The sequence below is a fragment of the Lepeophtheirus salmonis genome, chromosome 5 (assembly GCF_016086655.4).
Source record: "Lepeophtheirus salmonis chromosome 5, UVic_Lsal_1.4, whole genome shotgun sequence".
NCBI lineage: Eukaryota > Metazoa > Arthropoda > Copepoda > Siphonostomatoida > Caligidae > Lepeophtheirus > Lepeophtheirus salmonis.
Window position 1 is genome coordinate 14,906,152 of NC_052135.2, and position 18,346 is coordinate 14,924,497.

Genomic DNA, 18,346 nt, shown 5'->3' on the forward strand with positions numbered 1-18,346 from the left:
TGACTCTTTCATTTGGTTGTCTTCATAAAAAAACTTCCAAATTTAAATTATTTTTGAATTTAATTCATATTTTATGCTGGGCCTCGGTTTTTAATCTTTTGATTCTATTGAAAAAATAGCCAAGAAAAAATCGATATCTCCATTTTTTTGAAACACACATAAAATTATGTACAGTTCCTACTTTGTCTTTAAGCATTAATACATTATATGCTAAGACAAATACCTTTCATACCTGGCTTAGAAGTTCGTGTAGTTTCAGTATACAATCCTTTTTTCAACATCAATTAGATTACTTGATATTTATTGGATTATAAAGTACTTTCTCTAAAAGCAAACCATTATTTGGTGGATTCCTTGTTTCTTGGTGTTGGTAATATTTTAATTTATTCCACATTTCATTTGTATTAATAAATAAAAACATCAGTAAATGATCACAAATTTAAACCTGAATGTCTATTAAATGTACCATCATCTTGCACTATTAGAAGCGATTAAGATGATAAGAGAATGAATTTAGTACACAATTTGAACCACCCTCATATATACATTTCCCTACTTTTAACTGCCATACTTTCGGCCCATAAAAGGAAATTGAGCATGAATAAAAATTTGCTTATTTTACTGTCAACCTTTCATATGTATAATGCGAAAAAAAATAGTTTTTAATGAAACAGTTTTTCAAGAAGTAAGTTTTATTTGTTATAAGATATTAGTTGATGATGAGATTCATGTTGGTACATAGAGTCTTATTTGTCATATTTTCTATTTTTTTGTAGAAGTTTCAGAGGAAGACTTGAAATATATAGAAAAAAGTTTATCCTTTTTGACATATGTCCATGTGTCAAATAAATAAATAGGTGTATATATATTTATAGTATATCGAACAACCCTTTTCAGACGTATGTACCATATATGTATGTATCTTGCTAAACTCATTAACGTATTTGTGTGCCCACTTCTTTCAATTAAAAAAACAGATTATTATCTTGACATACATGGTGAGGACTCAAAAATTGACTACTCTACATGGCAGTCAAGCCTCAGTTCTAAAAGTCTGACATTTGAAAGAACTAAGAAAATGCTACAATTTGAGGTTTGTTTTGTTTTTGTGCAATCAAAAATTTCCGAGCAACAAGCAAAAAGGAAAAGGGTGTGCGATCTCCAACAAGAAGATCTTCACAGGGGATGCTATTCTGAAGAGGAAAAAAGATCACTTCCTGGCTGAATATAGAGCTCAGGTCGTGTGAACCTTCAGGACAAAACATAAAACTCAGGTCGTAGTCTTGGGCGTCGTGGCGTCCGACAGCAGCAAGATACCTCCCTACTTCTTCAAAGCCAACGAGAAATTCAACACAGATGTCTACTGCAAGGTCTTTAGGTGCCATGTTTTGCCATGGTTGAAGAGCACGTTCCCCAAGAACAACTATGTGTTTACCCAAGACGGCACCACGGCACGCATGTTGAAGAAGTTGGAGCATTTCTGCAGGGAGAGCATGGCTACATTAAAAGTTTGCTATAAAAATGGCACAATATAAAAATATTTAGAAGTGACAACGGCATTAAAATTTTCTAATTGTTGAGTCTTCACCCAGTAGGAATGGCTGGCGGAGGTGTCCTATTTGAGATCATTGGATTTCTCCTTAGTTCTAAAAGGAACTTATTTCGTGACATTTATATATATTTTCTTAACATTTTTTAATCTTGAATTTTCTAACGTAGGCATGTATATAAATGGCTATCATTCTGTTTAATTTTATGATTATGACGGGTGTTTTTTTTGTTTTTTTAATTTAGATCTCTCTACAGAATCTCGAGTTGTAATTGTACTTTGATGCTTGGTGTTATTTTTGACACCTTGTCCATTTCAGGTATGGAAGAAAACTATGGCTATTCTAGTGTTAACTATAAATTAGTAATGTTTATGTTGCGGCTGTACGAAATCCGTTTTTTTGGAGAAAAGGAAAACAAATAGGAAAATAAAATATATATATAAATGATAAATGTCTGTGCAATGGGGTCATATAAAGTTACTGGCTGACCAAGAGCAACAGTTAACATATTTAATTCACATTTTAACCTTGATCCAAATGAAAAACTCTTATTTTGTATACAAAAAATGAGATTAAGAAGGAACATTAAGGATACAAAAAAACAAAACAAAAAATTATTTTAGTTATCTACTCCGCGTTAACTCAATATTTACACTGTATTTATTGTCAGGCGTCGGTGTTTTTCTTATTTTCCACACTGGTATTAAGAATATTAATTAGTTGAATTTAAATTAGCACTGAACAATTGATAATTTCCTGGTTGGAGAGAATAATCGAGAATTGCCTATCTACGAACTAACTTTGGGTTCTTCTTCAGTTTCTTTTCGTATAGAAGGTTGCATGATACAATGCATATAATTACGTAGTGAACCTTTATAAGATGCTTCACGTCAAAGACTCAGAACTTTGGAATAAAATATCATAAGAAGTTAGATCCATTACCGACACAATTATTTTTATAAGTTACTCGATTTTTTTTAATTGTCAAGTGAGTAAAGTCATAAAAGTATAAAATTTTAACAAACTTTTTAGCTTCAAAAGTAACATAAAGTATAAAAAAAATATATTATCGTCATTTCGTGGTTTAATAAAATGTTTATTTCCACTGCAATCCCTTTGTAAAATTGTTGAATCTTCTTAAGTAGGTAAAGAAATGGATTCAAATAATGCGTATTTCGTGTGTAGGATAATGTTCCAAAATATCACACACATACATAAATATCAATCTGTATGTCAGACCCAATAATGTTTCATGCTAAAAAATAGATTTGGTTTTTTTTTTTTGTAAAGTTTTATGAAAGAAAAAACAAGATATAAAAAATGAATGCAGATGCTATAAAAAAGACATAAATTTAATAACCCAAATGTATATCTATACATAAAAAAAGGTCAAAAAGCTATGAATGAATGCTTGGAAAACCATCAACAAAAATATGAAATGAGACCCTATTGCCAATGATAATTTTTATATCAATGTTATTTCATGTTATTTAATATTAATAACTATCGAAAAGGAAAATTATTTTACTTCTTTTTAATTAAGCCCAATTACGCCTACATAGTCCATTGGTGATAAATTTTTTTGGATTTTCTTAAAAAATAAATCATTTCATTTATCCGCTTCCAGCCTGGATCTGGGCCTGGAAAAGGTCCAAGTGTTGACGAGATAGTTCATTGGGATGTTGGCAATTGTCTCATTGATGGAGGCAATCAGAGCGTCCTTGATGTCATGATATGTTTGATTCGTTAGATTCAACGTAGCCCCGGACAAAATAGTTCATCAAGTTAAAATCCAGACTGATGTGGCCCAATTTCCTTCCCGATGATGTCATATCAGTTCTCACTGAGTCACTTAAGCAACCTGTCCTAGACACTATTAGATACAGTGATTTTGTGGCATACCCAAGGCCGATCTTCAGCCGTTTGCTGGATTCAAGGTAGCACAGTTTTCCCTATCACCTTCTGATAGATGACAAAAATCATCTTCAAGATGCAACGCTGTTTCTCCTCTTTAAATTCAATTTCCTTTATATTTGGTGCAGCTGTCACAATGATGAAAAAAACTTCAATCCATAAAAAAAGAGACGCCATCAGAGAGCTGCATCATAACAAAATCCCCGGCGCACCCAATTGCTGATACGATTAAATACCCTGTAGATATTTTTAATGTAGGCTCAGAGGCATATCCATATATGATTTTTTTTTCTTATCATAAAACTGTGTTTTTCATTCAAAAGTATCACCCTATTCATTAGTCAGAAATTCGTACTATATTTTTTCGATTATATTCTCATAATAAAATCCATGAATTTTTTAAGGTTTAACATTTTTAAACTATTCAAATGAAGGATTCAATCACGTTATAGGGGTAAAATTGGTGCAGCAACATTTAATAAGCTTGAACTCTCAATTGAAATAAATTGTAATGTTACATAAAAAGTGAGCAGAGTGCCTAACCTTGAAAGTTTTTTTTAGGTTTGCTTAGTTTGAGCATATATAATATGATGTATGTAAGGGGGGGGGGCTGAGTAAAAGAGACGGACAAAAAGGGAACGACAGATATATAATACATGAAATAAAAATTTATGAAACTCCTTCAAAGTTAAATGTATGTACATACAAACATTCATTTCTATCAATTAGGATGGCCCTTAAAAATCATTGTTTAATTTTTAATTTATCTCCTTTTTTTTTTGTTCCCCTTCGTAATCAAACTCTGTTATATAAAAAAATTGACTTTAATTAATACTTAATGGTGAGCCTCGCTTTTTACCCGCTATTGAAAAATAAGCGGGAAAATAATTTGATACCTCAAATTATTTCTAATGACATAAAGTTATGTAGAATATCAACATTTATTGTGAAGAAAAATAAATTTTATGCCAATAGTAATACCTTTACTGCCTGGTTTAGTAGTTTTTGGTAGTGTCAATATTCGATCCATTTTACTATGATCAATTATATTTTTTAATTTTTATTGTATTACAAAATACTTTAATTACAAAACAAACCATCATTTAGTCTACTTTTATCTTCTCGTTAGAGGATAGGTTTTAATTATTACTCAAATTTACTTCTTTGATTTAGAGAATGAAAATAAATCACATTGATTTTTTTAAATACACTATAAGAGCCACCCTAGTATGTACATGTTCAAATATATATAACTAAGTATGTATTTTCAATATTGTTTCTTATTTGTGCATAGCAAGAAAAATACAATAAGTAATAGGATATAAAATAATAACATATTGACATTTCCTCAAAAAAATCAAAAAATAATCCTGTGCAAAATCTTTTATACAAAAACTAGCTTAGAGAGTTGACATAATATTGCAACAACGAAAATGATATTTATATATTATATGTACAAAATAATTTAATTCATGTACGTTACAAATTTGCCTTTTATTTGTCTATTTATGTAATTAGGGATCAAATTTGGTTAAATATTAATTCAAGACTAACCTGTACGTCGTCTATAATGAGAGTTCCAGCGGATAAATGGATTCGATTTGATCGAGAAATGGGCTCCAATAAGTTGTTTTTGACTCGGAACCAGCTGCAAAAATGTATATATACATAATAACAAAGTTTATAAAAATATATATTTCATCAATTTAAACGACATTTACCTAAAAGCTGGAGGTGGATGGCTTTGAATGTTGCAAAATAAAATTGCGGTCGATCCTTTTGCATAATTAAAAAAGATGTTTTGAAACTTTCGCTTCTCAGGTCGACTCAGAGTACCTTTTTCTGGATGGAAATAAGAAGGATGTTAAAATATGTTTGGTATTGTGGTATATGGAAATTTAAAAAAAAGTGTATTTTTTTCTTTTTAACTTAAACCAATTTGTGGCTCCTCAAAAAACCTTTTGTAAAGAAAAATCATTGTCTAATAGTCTTTTTTTTTTTTTTTTAATTTCATATTATTATTTTTTGTAAAAAATAAGATGTAATTTTCTTGAATATTGTTTTATCATATTAACGTTGTAAGTACTTTAGATGCTAGTGATAAGTAAGGTTGTGGCTTACTCTGATTAATATTTTAAGGGGGGGGGGAGGGTGCTCAAATTTGAAAGAAGATAAATGACTACTTTTTTAAGTAAGAAAAACATCATTTAAAAAAATATATCATAAAAAAAAAAATTCTGATCGAAAGAAGATCCGAAATCCCACTGAAAAAGTTAACTTTAAAGGCCCACCAACTAATGTAATCTCTTGTGTAAGGTTGATAAAATTTACACATGTGGTGCGTTAAGATTAAAACAATCTTGAACAAAAATCACGAAAAGGAGAAAATCCCAATGTAATTTTTTTCTTCATATATATGTACATATCTTATAAAGATATGATGATAAAAGCTAATATTTATGTGAAATTTATTACTTATTATGTGTCAGTTATTTAAGAGATATTTACCAATATTATATATTTCGCTATCTTTCTATTCGAATATTACGAATGAATATAAGGAAATGAACTTTTTAATGAATTACTATTTAAATTATTCATTGAAATGCATTAAAACAGGTACACTTTATACGCGAGACATTAAAAAATTTCCCATTTTGCGGGATAAACTATCATTTTTATGAATGAAAAAGTTCAGGAAATACAATATGTAGACTTTACTAACAACCAACATTGGTATATTTAAAAAAATCCGATATATGCGTATATAAAAAATATAGCCAAAATAAGGGGAAAATATCATTTTTTTTAAATTTGAACAAAATGTGCCCCCTGAAGATGAAATCGTAGAGCAATGAAATTTTTTACACCTTATTTTCATACCCCAAGTCAACTTTTCCACCCTATCTGTAATTAAAATTCGAAAAAAGTTGAAAATCAAACTACTCTAATATACATATAGCCCAATATTTCATTGATATATATATATGCTTTCTATTCACATTTGGGGGATTATTTGCAATACTCAAGAATTGCTTCTATACTTCGGAATCTTTAGTTGTTTTAAGTAAGTTATACTGCCTAAGAGTTGGCTTTTTCAATCAAATTTCCAATTTCTTGTTCTTTTATTGTGACGATCAACTTTGGCTACTTTAAGTACAATTTTTGGCCCTTCAAAGGATTATTATTGATAATAATTTTATAATATAAATATATGGTAATTCGTTGAAAAGTGCATATGTAATCCACATTCAATTTTGAAAATAGTAATTCTATCTCGCTTTTTTGTTAACGAGCCCCACATCTCCTACCCTGTCAAATTAGTGCCACTCCGTCACGGGGTTTCATTCCTAGTCAAATTCTCACTGTCTTTTCATTCCCTATTATAATCTTCCCGGCACATTTCATTCCCACTTTAAAAAGGGATATTTAGTAAAGTCATAATCCTATGAATTATGATAATTGTTGCAGGATTAAATCCAGAGCTGAACTTGAAGCAGGGGAGAGTATGTGACCTGGAAAAGGCAATAAAGGGTCAAGCAACTTGCTTATTGTTGACGTAGATTTGAATTGTGAAAAGTGGAAAGGAAGTGAAAAGGGGTTGATGATATTGATGAGAAAAAGTAGTGTTTTCTTCATCGTCCATCGCTACTCGCTCCTACTTCTTCTCATCAATGGAAAATCATCAATTTCATCATCTCCTTTTCTCTTCACCTCCACTTTTAACAATTTATATCTACAAAAACGCATTCTTCGGGACTTTTTTCTCTTTCCCAAGGTATAAATGAAATCCACAGATCGGGATTCTATTTTTACTCACTATGAAAGATTTATCATTTCTAATCCTTAAACACCATACGTCATTCTTATCCGTCGGTCATTCATCACTCATCCCCACTGCCCTGCCCTCCCTCTAAAACCTTTCACAAAAACTACTAAATAGTTTAGAAACATAATCTGTATGAAGTCATTAAATATCCCCCTTCAAAGTTGGAATGAAAAAACGGGCACTGAATTGACTGGGAATGAAATTACCTGTCACGCTGTCACTGGTATTTGCTGATATGAAAACTACTAAAAAAATTATCCTATCTGCTACTTTTGTAATTTCATTTGTAGGTTGTGCTTAAAATTACGTACCTTGAACTTGTAAATCAAAAGGTGGACTGATTTGCTCAGCTCCTGTCATAATATTTTTTATACGACAGGAAAAAGGTGCTAGTGTGTCTTCAGGATACTCTGCTTGCATGATCAAAAGGTCCCCGTTTGGAAGAACGTGATATTTTCCATCTGAAAAGAAATTATAAATATTATAAAAACTACATTGATGAAAAAATATGAAATAGTTTCCATTAAAATAATATGAAAGTCACGGTTCAAAAGGTAAGTCAACTAATAATAATCATTTCTTCTTATAATTGTTATTACATTTTTTGACTTTTGTTGAGTTGAAATAGGCTTCTAAAAAATAGGTACCTACATATGTACTCGTATGTATGTATGTTGATAATAGGTATAAGCAACCCATTCCTTGAAGAAAGAAATTCAAAGTTTTATACAATTTACGAATGGAAAACTAACATTACTATTATTTTACTTTATTCTACCTCCCTATCTGTGAGCCTTGCATGTTCGTAATGAAAATTATAACCTTTGCGTAATTGCGTATAATTTTCTAATTCTATACCTTTTTTTCCTTTTATAACCATTTGAGTCAACAAGAATAATAAAAGTACATTCTTTTAGAGCTACATAAATGTAAATTATATATTTTTCATTTGCTTTTCATTTTTCTCCGAAATTTTAACTGAATTTCTTATGTGTATTTTAATTATTTTCTTGTTTTTATAGATTCATTGATCAAATTAAAACAAAAGGAAAAATCCCCTTCATGCAATTATTTATAATCAAATAACATTTAGAAAGTAATTTCGTTATTTTTCAATATTGCCTATTACCAATACCATTGCTTCTTCAATGTGTCCCTCGAGGCTACTTATCCTCATTTAGGTAGAATAATCCATTCCATAAATCCGTAAATAAAAGTCCAGGATTTTTTAAATAAATGGATGTTAAAAAGGAACTATCGATTCAAATAATATAGTGGATTTCTTTGGAGGGACGGCCCTATCAATTAGTGTGCTGTTGATTTCAATTATTTTTTAGTCTATTCCAGTTCTATCCCCATTAAGACCGGTCACATCTATCGTTTTTAAGGACTGACACATTGAACCGGTTTGATTAGGGATCATTTATAGACCACATGGTTTTTTAAACATAATTATAACCCTCTCCTTATGGACTTACAAGAATGTTTTCGAATTTGTTATATTTTATCTTTTTCGTATAAGTTTCAGATGCAGATTTGAAATAAATTGAAAAAATTTATCTTTTTTCAAATAGGTCCATGTGTCAAATAAATAGATTGGTATATTTATATAAATATAGATATATATCAAACAAACCTTTTCATATATGAAAATGTACAATCTATGTAGCTATACCTTGTTTAATTCATTAACGTATTTGCTTGTCCACTTCTTTGAATTAAAATCATGTAGTCATTATCTTGAAAGAGTAATAGAAAGGTGTTCTATTTGACAACATTGCATTTCTCCTTAGTTCTAATAAGAACTAAACTCTTTATTTCATGACAATAATTTATTTTTCCTTCGCATTTTTTTAATCTTAAATATATATGTATACATAATTGAAATAGGCATGTATATAAAGTTATGTTTATTTTTATGATTATAATGTGTGTTTTTTTTAAATTAACATCTTAGAAAATAACTCACATCTCACTAACAGATCTCGAGTTTTAATTGTACATTAATGCTAGTTGTCATTTTTGACACCTTGGCCAATTCAGGTATGTACAAAAATTTGGACTAATGTGTTATTACACTATAAATCAGTAATTTTTACAAATAACTCATAATTAAGACTGAATTCAATTGGAAAATTATGTTATTTGTTTTTTTTAAACTTGAAAATGAGATTTTAAAAGAATAGTGTCGCAATAAAAAAACCAAATATTTTATTTGGAAAAAAAGGTACTCTGCTTTACCTCACTCACAAAAAATAAAAAGAAGCTGTATTTTGTTGTTGGAGGTTGATGCTTCTGCTGCCACCTTTATAAGTATTATAAATAATCATCTATTGATTTTAAATTAACCCTTGTTAAGCTGTGATCAACAAACAAGAAATATTGAGTAATAATTTCATAGTTAGAAAGAATTTGCCCAAAATTGGCAAACTACCAATAGATTTTGGACCCTATTTCTGTTTCTTTTCTTATGAAATGTTGTGTTACAAAAAAAAAAGTAACAACTTTGTGAACCTTTATAAGCTGCTTCAAGTAATAATCACAGAACATTGGAATAAAGTACCATCCAAACTTGATTTTTTTTTTAAAGTTAAGTGGGTAAATTTTTAGTCATATGACCAAAGTATATTTTAAAATATTACATATGCTCATACAAATATAATAACATAACATATAAATATTTCAAATTTCTAAATTATTCAATTTGAATTATTTTATCAAAAAAAAAAAAATAGCTTTATAAACCCATTTATCCATTTGAAGTTGAGTAGAAAAAACAACAAAACTCCATCAGAAAAATTTTCAAAGCACTCCTTTAGTGAGTAACATACCTACTCTTTGAACATATTATTTGCACACATTTCATTTTGAAGATCACTATACAGAAAAATCACTCAATTAATGTCTTAAAAAGTAGTTTTTCTTTTAAACTTTTGTTTATTTTCAATGCATGTATCTATTTAAAACTACAAATACTTTAAATATCTTAGTTAGTGACAATTATATAGTAGCATCCCAATTTCAAATATTATATAATTAATACATTAAATATATTTTTGTTGCAATTAGATATACAAAAAAATGGTTGGGGGGGAATTTGGAAGAAATGGTTAAAATAATATTGAATGCGATATAAACAAATTAATTAAATATAACTTTTAGTATGTGTCTAATGTTTATATTAATTTTTATGAGGTCGTTTGCTGGGTTCTCAATAAAAACAACAAACACTTAAATACATTCTACCATATATATATGTATGTGTATATCTTTTAAAGGCTTGTGAATAAAAAAGAAAAAGAAAGAAAAGAAAAAAATATTAAAAAATCTTTGTTTCCTTAATGTATTATTGAATTTTCTTTCATTCTGATTTTTCAAAACACAATCATAATATTTTTATAGCATTGGAGCTTTTGTGTAGGTATATTTATCCTTCCTTGGCAGAAAGTAGAATTTTAATGTCAAAAGGAATAGAAGGGGGGGGGGGGTCTGAAAAATGGACGACTATAAACAACAGAAGCTCATTTTAATTATATTCACTGAAAAATAGTCTGTAGTTTAACATTGATACGTCACTACCATCACTACAATGGGACTATTAATTGGAATCGGAGAATCCGATATTTTCTCTGGAATTGGAATTGAGATCCGCATCGGGAAATTAAAAAAAAATATATTATCTGTAAATAACTATTTGAAAATTTTCTCCAACAATTTAAAATTATAATTATTTTTCAAAAGATTTTAAGAAATTTTTTTTTCCAAAAATTTATTGATTTGAGAACAACGAGGGATTTTTGATATTCCTTGTAAATAATTGTCGATTTCTGAATTTTCTTTCCAAAAAAAATTATTTGTCTATAGGCAAATATAGCTTTTGGAAATTTTTTGTGTATAGTATTGCGCACAACATTGAAAAGAAAAAAAAGGAAAGGGGTTCACGTTCATAAAATACTAGTTAATAAATGGGAAATTAGATGAGGATTAGTAACAAGCTTGTGTAGTTGAAGCTCTGTGCGTCTTACTATAAAATAAAATGTAGTATGACCTACATATAATGTTAAAGAAAAGTTTATCGATGTCTAATTACTCCAACCAATGCCAGGTACTCCCAATAGTCTTTAATAGAATAGCTACCTGGGGTAGGCTAGAGGGGCTGTAGTCCACCCAAATGTCCAAAAAATTTAATTTACTTTGAATGGTTATAAATTCTTTCAAAATTTTTAGGAAAAAAAAAAGTTTAGATTTATAAAAAAATATTATAAATATTTAGTTTTTAAATTGTTTTCCCAAAAAATTACTTTTTTTTGGGAATAGTAGAAGATTTTGGGGGAAAAAAATCAAAAAATAAGTTGAATTTTTGACGTTTTTTGTGAATAGCTATCGATTTTTGGAATTTTTTTCAAAAAACAAAACAAAAAAAAGGATATATATATGTATAGACGCCCCTGTAAACAGTAAGATTTTAGAAGGTTTATATTTGAAGGATAATTATGAATTAGTGACCCGTATTTAGAAATCAAACTAGGACTGATAAGAAAAAGGGTATATACCTTAGCTTCCATCAAATCTATCTCTCTTTCACGTCTAGTTTGTTATAGGTATATTTATAAGACACGAATATGTGTTTAAAAAAATGTTATTCCAGAATTATACAATCTTATGTATATACTATACATGGATAATAAATTAACTACACATTATATTTAGTAGTATAAGATATTTCTCTATAAATATTCTACTTTTCTCGTTACTTATGAGATTCAAAATAAATTAAGTTCAAAATTTTTGTCCATTTCATAGAGATTTTTAGTACCAATTCATTAGATTTAATTCAATTATGACTCGTTATCTTTTTAACCCATTTGATGAAGTTACATCAATATTTCTTGGAAATTTGTTCATTTTTTTAAATAAAAATATCAGAATGAGTTGCCAAAATGACGTCCCTTTCAATTAAGATACAATTTTTGACATCAAATAAATGCTATTTATATATATATAAATATTACAATATTTTAATGTAATAGGAACTCACCACCACGCTCTGATGGATAGAGCTGTAGACCTCCACGATGCCAGGACATGACCTCAGTAATTACGGCTGAAGAGGAGGATAGAACTTTGCATCGCAGTAGTGCCGTATTGAACTCAATCGTACTCTCCCCTTCTACTCGAACAGATAAAAAATCCATAAGCACTGCAATAATAATAAAAATAGGAATTAATGACATCATTGGCAGCTAATAATATCGAAAAGTCATTAGACTCTTCGCGTTGGGGTTTTATTTGCTACAAAATATAGGTATATAGGTATGTATAATACACATAATATGAGATAAAGGAATACATCTTCGATAATCGATAATGTGTTCAATAACAAGTTATCGATATTTGTTATAAATACGTTATTAGAGAGGGGAAGTGCTTTATTTTTCTTTTTATCCCCATCATGATGTACCTAGAAGCAACATGCATAATTATTTCCCAACATTGAAGATTATGTAAATATGCACACTCAAGTGCCTCTGCAGGGGGTAGACTGGAGGGCTGTAGCCCTCCAGTCAAATATCCAAATTCTTCAAAAAAAATCCATAAAAATTCAATTTTTTTGTGAGAAGCTATGGTTTTTTTTTAATGTTTTTCCACAAAATTTAGTATTTGGCATTTTTTTCCAAGAAACGTATTTTTGGAATTTTTTTAGAAAGCTGTGGATTTTAATTTTTTTTTTCAAAAATATTTAATAAATGAAATTTAATTTTTCAAACATTTTTTGAAGCTTTTTTCTAGTAAATTTAATTATTTCAAAAATAAAATTTATAATATTAAATTTTTGGAAAAAAATTTCAAAAATCTATAGCTATTGACAAAAAATGAATTTTTAAAAAATGACAAATTTAATTCTTTGTAAAGATTACAAAAATTAAATTTCTTGGAAAAAAATTTCAAAAATCCATAGTTATTAAAAAAAAATTGAAGAACTAATTTTCTTGGAAATTTGGATAGTTCCCTTTAACTATCCAAATACAGGGCTACAGGCCCTCCATCCCACCCGCTATGGATTTAAAAAAAAAATTTAAAAACTATGTTCCTCAAAAATATAATCCTGTGGACGGAGTGACATTACACATATTCCTTACATTTATGGATTTGAAAAGCATCCAGCTTCATATTCTTATTGATACATTGTCAATGTGATTCTAAGAAATAATCCTATTGGATACAGTTGCAGAAGCATCTAAAAATACAATACATACAATTATGTATGTACATTTATATAATATGTTTATAAATACAAAAAAACATTAAAACTTTTATATCAGATAATGGATCTTCATTTAAAATTTAAGTTTTTTTTTTTCTTACTAAATACATAATAATTAGATACTGATGATAATTACATTTATAAATGCACAAATACAAGAAGTATATTGGTACATGCTTTTGTTCTGTAATAAAGACGCTTATCTTTGTAATGACTCCAAGGCATGTATGTAAATGCACAAATTCTTCCTCCTTCTGCAATAACTCACAACTCAGTTTCCCTTAAATAAAGCGTTTCAAATTGACGTTAGCATTGTTAACGTCCGTCATTTTGTGAGCTTAAGCAACAAAAGGCATTTTTATAACTATTCAACTCTCTTTGAATTATTATAGTGTGTAAAAAAGTGGACTATTGGATCTCAAAATGCAACAAAGAAGTAAAGGACTTAAACTATATATCCCTTGTATTGCTTTATTTAATAAAGTATATGAGGGTAAAGTGTATTCAAATATGTTATTACATCCTTATACAATCTTATTTCAATACATATTGTAGATAAAAATTAACTATTTCCATCAAAAGAATAAAACGTTATTTCCTAATTATCTTACTTTGTTCGTCCTTAATTGATCAAAAAAAAAAATTGTACAAATCTCGCCAGATCAAGGGATTTTTAGTTCAATATATATTTTTTACATATTTAATGTAGCTATATCGCCTTTTTTTATATCCTTAAAGCCATTTGAGGAAGACACAGCAACATTTATTAATCGAACGGGTAATGTATGTAATCTAAGCCTCTCAGGCTTGGATGATTTTTGGCACACAAGTTAGAATTTATGAGTAAATCAAGTGTGCTAAATTTCAGCACATGAAATATATTTTGGATTAAAATTTTAAGGCCGCCTTAATGTCTTACTACAGGACGGAACTGTTTTTTTGTATATTTTTGGATCCAAAAGAGTTTACTTCTTGAAATTTGGTACTTGACTATTTTAAAGTATGATGATTCCAAAAATGAAGTGAAAAGTAGAATATTTAAATGTCTTATAGGCACAATTTTGATTAAAATAAGATAAACCACACTGTGAAGTACTTCATCAAGAATAAATAAAAACTCTTATGAATATGAAAATTTGCAAACATGTCCCACATATGTAGTATTAAAAAAATAGGTTAGCTTTTTTATCGTAGCTCTCAGGGTAGAATCTCAAAGTTAAGTTACTTTTCTCTGAAAATTGGTCAATTTTACATACATGTATACATCTAAAACTTATTTTATGATTTAAATAGACTTACAAAAGTAAACTGAACTACTACTAGAGTTCATAAAATTAATTAGAAATTGACAAATTTCAAAAAATATGAGTTAGTTATAGTACATATATCCCTTGTTTATAAAGTTTAAAAAAATATTAAAATAGTTTGATCATAGTTTTTTGAAAGTATGAACAGTCGTTTTTGTTGGTGGTTATTTCACAGTTGCGTCATTAGCCCTGTTTTAAGGGGTTTGAAGCCACCAAATGTTTCTAAAGCCCTCCCTTCTACCAAAATCACATATATATTTTTTTAAATTAAATCTATTTAGATATATTGCTGTGTTGATAATTTTTGGAGCTAAGCTAAGGAATGGATGATTAATCATGAAATATAAGCCCATACATACAACTATAAATTCGTTTTTGTAAAATACTTTTTTTGAATCTTACTCAAAAGTTGTTTTAAACTTATAAAAAGAGTGAGAATGCTCAAAAAGTTTTCTAAAACCAAACTTGTATCTTAAATATAGGTAATAACATAATCATGTAAAATAATACTATATAATTAGATTTGTAACTTGGATATTTTTTTGGAACTGGTTTATTCTAGGATACATTGTATTGGAAGGGGATGTGAAATTAATGAGTACATCCTCACATATTAACAAAATATTTTTTTTTTTGATGAGATGGAGATGTATCAATTAGATACAAGTGGACATTTTGATGGTACAATTAAACAATTTGTCATAGAAAATTGAAGTCAAACCTATTTTTGGAAAAAAAGAAAAGGAATATTATAATATCTATATCACCTCTTCTAAATAAGCCGAGTGCTAAGCTACTCTGCTCCATAAATATTTTTTAAGTACAATCAAATTAGTGAAACGTACCCATAATGATTAATTTAAGAAAAATGCTTTCGCTTCATCCATGGTAAATCATTTACTAAGAATATAGTATATATTTTACATACATACATTTAGAAACTGTAATAATTAATCCAAGTTCTAATTATTTTTGTAAGAAATATGTTTTTATCCTCCAGGAGCAAAACTTTTTTATTACATTCAATGGACACATGTATCTAGTTTTTTTTTCGTTTTCTTTTTAATAGAAGTTAAGATATATATTTAGTTAGAATTTTTGCTCCAATAACTTCTTATATATCTAAAAAAGTATAACTTTCTTTTGCTGTTGTTATTATTATAGAAATATACATCTTTGTTTGCAGAAAATAAAGCAAAGTAAAAAAAAAGTAGTTGATAAAAAACAACAACTTCTGGATCAAATGATGTACATTTTAAAAATATAATGTACATAAAAAAGTCGGAAGTACTTCATTAGATAGTAAAAATTGTATTTATAATATTATATTGTAGTAAACCAGAACATAAACCAACTTTGATATTGATAAATAAGGGAGAAAGAAAAAAAGAAAAAAACCATTATAAAATAATGAAAACTTAGCCATTTTAATCATCGTCATTTCAAATATATATTAGACTTTATATTTGACCATTTTCTTTATATTAGTGTTAGGGTTCGGTCTCAACAACCTAGACCGGTCTGAGATCGCTATGATTTTAAGCCTATCAAAGAAATTCAGTCCTATACATAAGTTCAGTTTGTAACTGTCTCAAAAAAAAAAAAAAAAAAAAAAAAAAAATATCTGTATCGTTCCCAAAGAAAAATTTGAACCTGATCGGTCTCACTTCAAATTCAGTCTATACTGATAGATGAATTGTTAATTTTGTCAAATTGTAAACATCGAGCGATAATGACATAATATAAAATATGTTATGTTGGCAGGGGCGTCTAGTTCCTCCCCCACCATAAAAAAAAAAGAAGGAATTTTTGCTTTTAACTAAAAAATTTTACAACATTTTGGTAAATTATACAACAGAGCAAAAAATTTAATATTTCAAATTTTTTTCAAAGAAATTTAATTTTTGGGAAAAGCTACAGATTTTTGAATTTTTCCAAAAAAATTTACTTTTTGTAAGCAGTTGGGGAATTTTTGAAAAAAATTCAAAAAACTTAAACATTTCACATTTTTTTCTAAAAAATTTAATTTTTCAATCTTTTTTTTCGAAAAAAAATAGTTTTTAGTAAATAGTTACGAGTTTTTGAATTTTTTCCCAAAAAAAATAATTTTTTATGAATAGATATGGATTTATAATATTTAATTTTTTCCAAAAAAAAAAAATTTAATATTTTGTAAGTAGCTGTGGATTTTCCAATTTTTTTTATTCTTTTGGACTTTTTTTCAAAAAACTCCAAACCCCAGCTCTCTCCAAAATATAATTCTGCGGACGCTCCAAGTTGGATAAATCATATATTTACAACACATAAATCAGAATAAAGGACAAAATTTGTCCATAGTTTGAGATTAAAAAAAATGGTCTTCGATTTGAATACAACTACATTTCAGTCTAAGGTCTACAGTCACGTTCGGAACTAGATACATATTGGTCTTCATCGGTATAGAAAAAATTACTAATGACCGAACCAATAAATAAAAAATCGGTCTTGGACCGATGCTCAACACTACTTTTTATCTATCTCAGTATATTTATATATATAGTACATAATCTCTCTTAACTTTTTCATTTCTCAATTGACCTACATTTTCACAAATGTATCATACAGTCTAAATCCTCTAATTTAACTCTCTTCCTTATTCACTCATAAGCTGATGATTCTTCTTGAGAAAAACTTAATATTTATAAGATTTAATAGTGTTGTCTTCAAGATCACTATATGTGAGACCAAAAAATGAATAAGGCAAGCCCATTCTTTACTTTGTAATTGCTTGTTTACAAACCCGTAGTTTGCTTCTTATTTTTTTATAATGACAACCAATTATGTATGTGCCATCTTGCGGATATTAATGTTTTTTTTATCTTGCTTATATACTCTTTTGTTTCTTCATTAGAAAACAAAATGAATTATTAGAAATATTTTTACTTTGTTCTTGGACTAGACAAGCATTAGTAGTCATAGCCATTATGCCCCTCTCGGTGAACCCCGCCTCTGGCTCCCCCCTCCCAAAAAAAGTAAAAAAATTATTAAAGCTGCACAAACAGTAACACCTGTAATACAGATAAATACCCCTAAACAAACTAAAAACAGTGTTAAATGGGAAATGTTTAATGTCGATGTCTAGAAACTGAATTATTCAGTCTAAAAATATATTTCTTTACTTATGTATAAGTAAAGATGTTTTTATTATGGACAATTCAATTTCTTTTTCCCTTTAGGGAAAAAACAACGCCCTATTTCATTTCTTTCTTTAACATTTAGAAATTGCATTAGTATACATTTCGTCATGGATTGATATATCTTAATAAGTTATTTGAAAATAATCCAAATTTATTATCAGTAGAACCGTAATAAAAAATAACTGATATTCATCGCAAAATGATCTTCAGTGATGAAGCCAATTTTTGGCTCAATTTGCTTTGTGAATAAACAAAATATGCATTATTGCTCAGTCAGCAATCCACAAGTGCTTCACGAGACATCA

At 28.3% G+C, this 18,346-nt stretch overlaps 1 protein-coding gene across 2 annotated transcripts in view; it reads right to left on the reverse strand.

Moving 5' to 3' along the window:
* LOC121117629 (cell adhesion molecule Dscam2) overlaps positions 1 to 18,346 on the reverse strand; it is a 217,844-nt gene that overhangs the window by 73,791 nt on the left and 125,707 nt on the right. For both annotated transcript variants that reach the window (XM_040712072.2, XM_040712070.2), the window contains exons 6-9: positions 12,332 to 12,493; positions 7,605 to 7,754; positions 5,186 to 5,306; positions 5,019 to 5,112 (exon numbers count right to left, since the gene is read on the reverse strand). In XM_040712072.2, the coding sequence (XP_040568006.2) occupies positions 5,019 to 5,112; positions 5,186 to 5,306; positions 7,605 to 7,754; positions 12,332 to 12,493 (527 nt within the window). The remainder of the gene's footprint in view (positions 1 to 5,018; positions 5,113 to 5,185; positions 5,307 to 7,604; positions 7,755 to 12,331; positions 12,494 to 18,346) is intronic.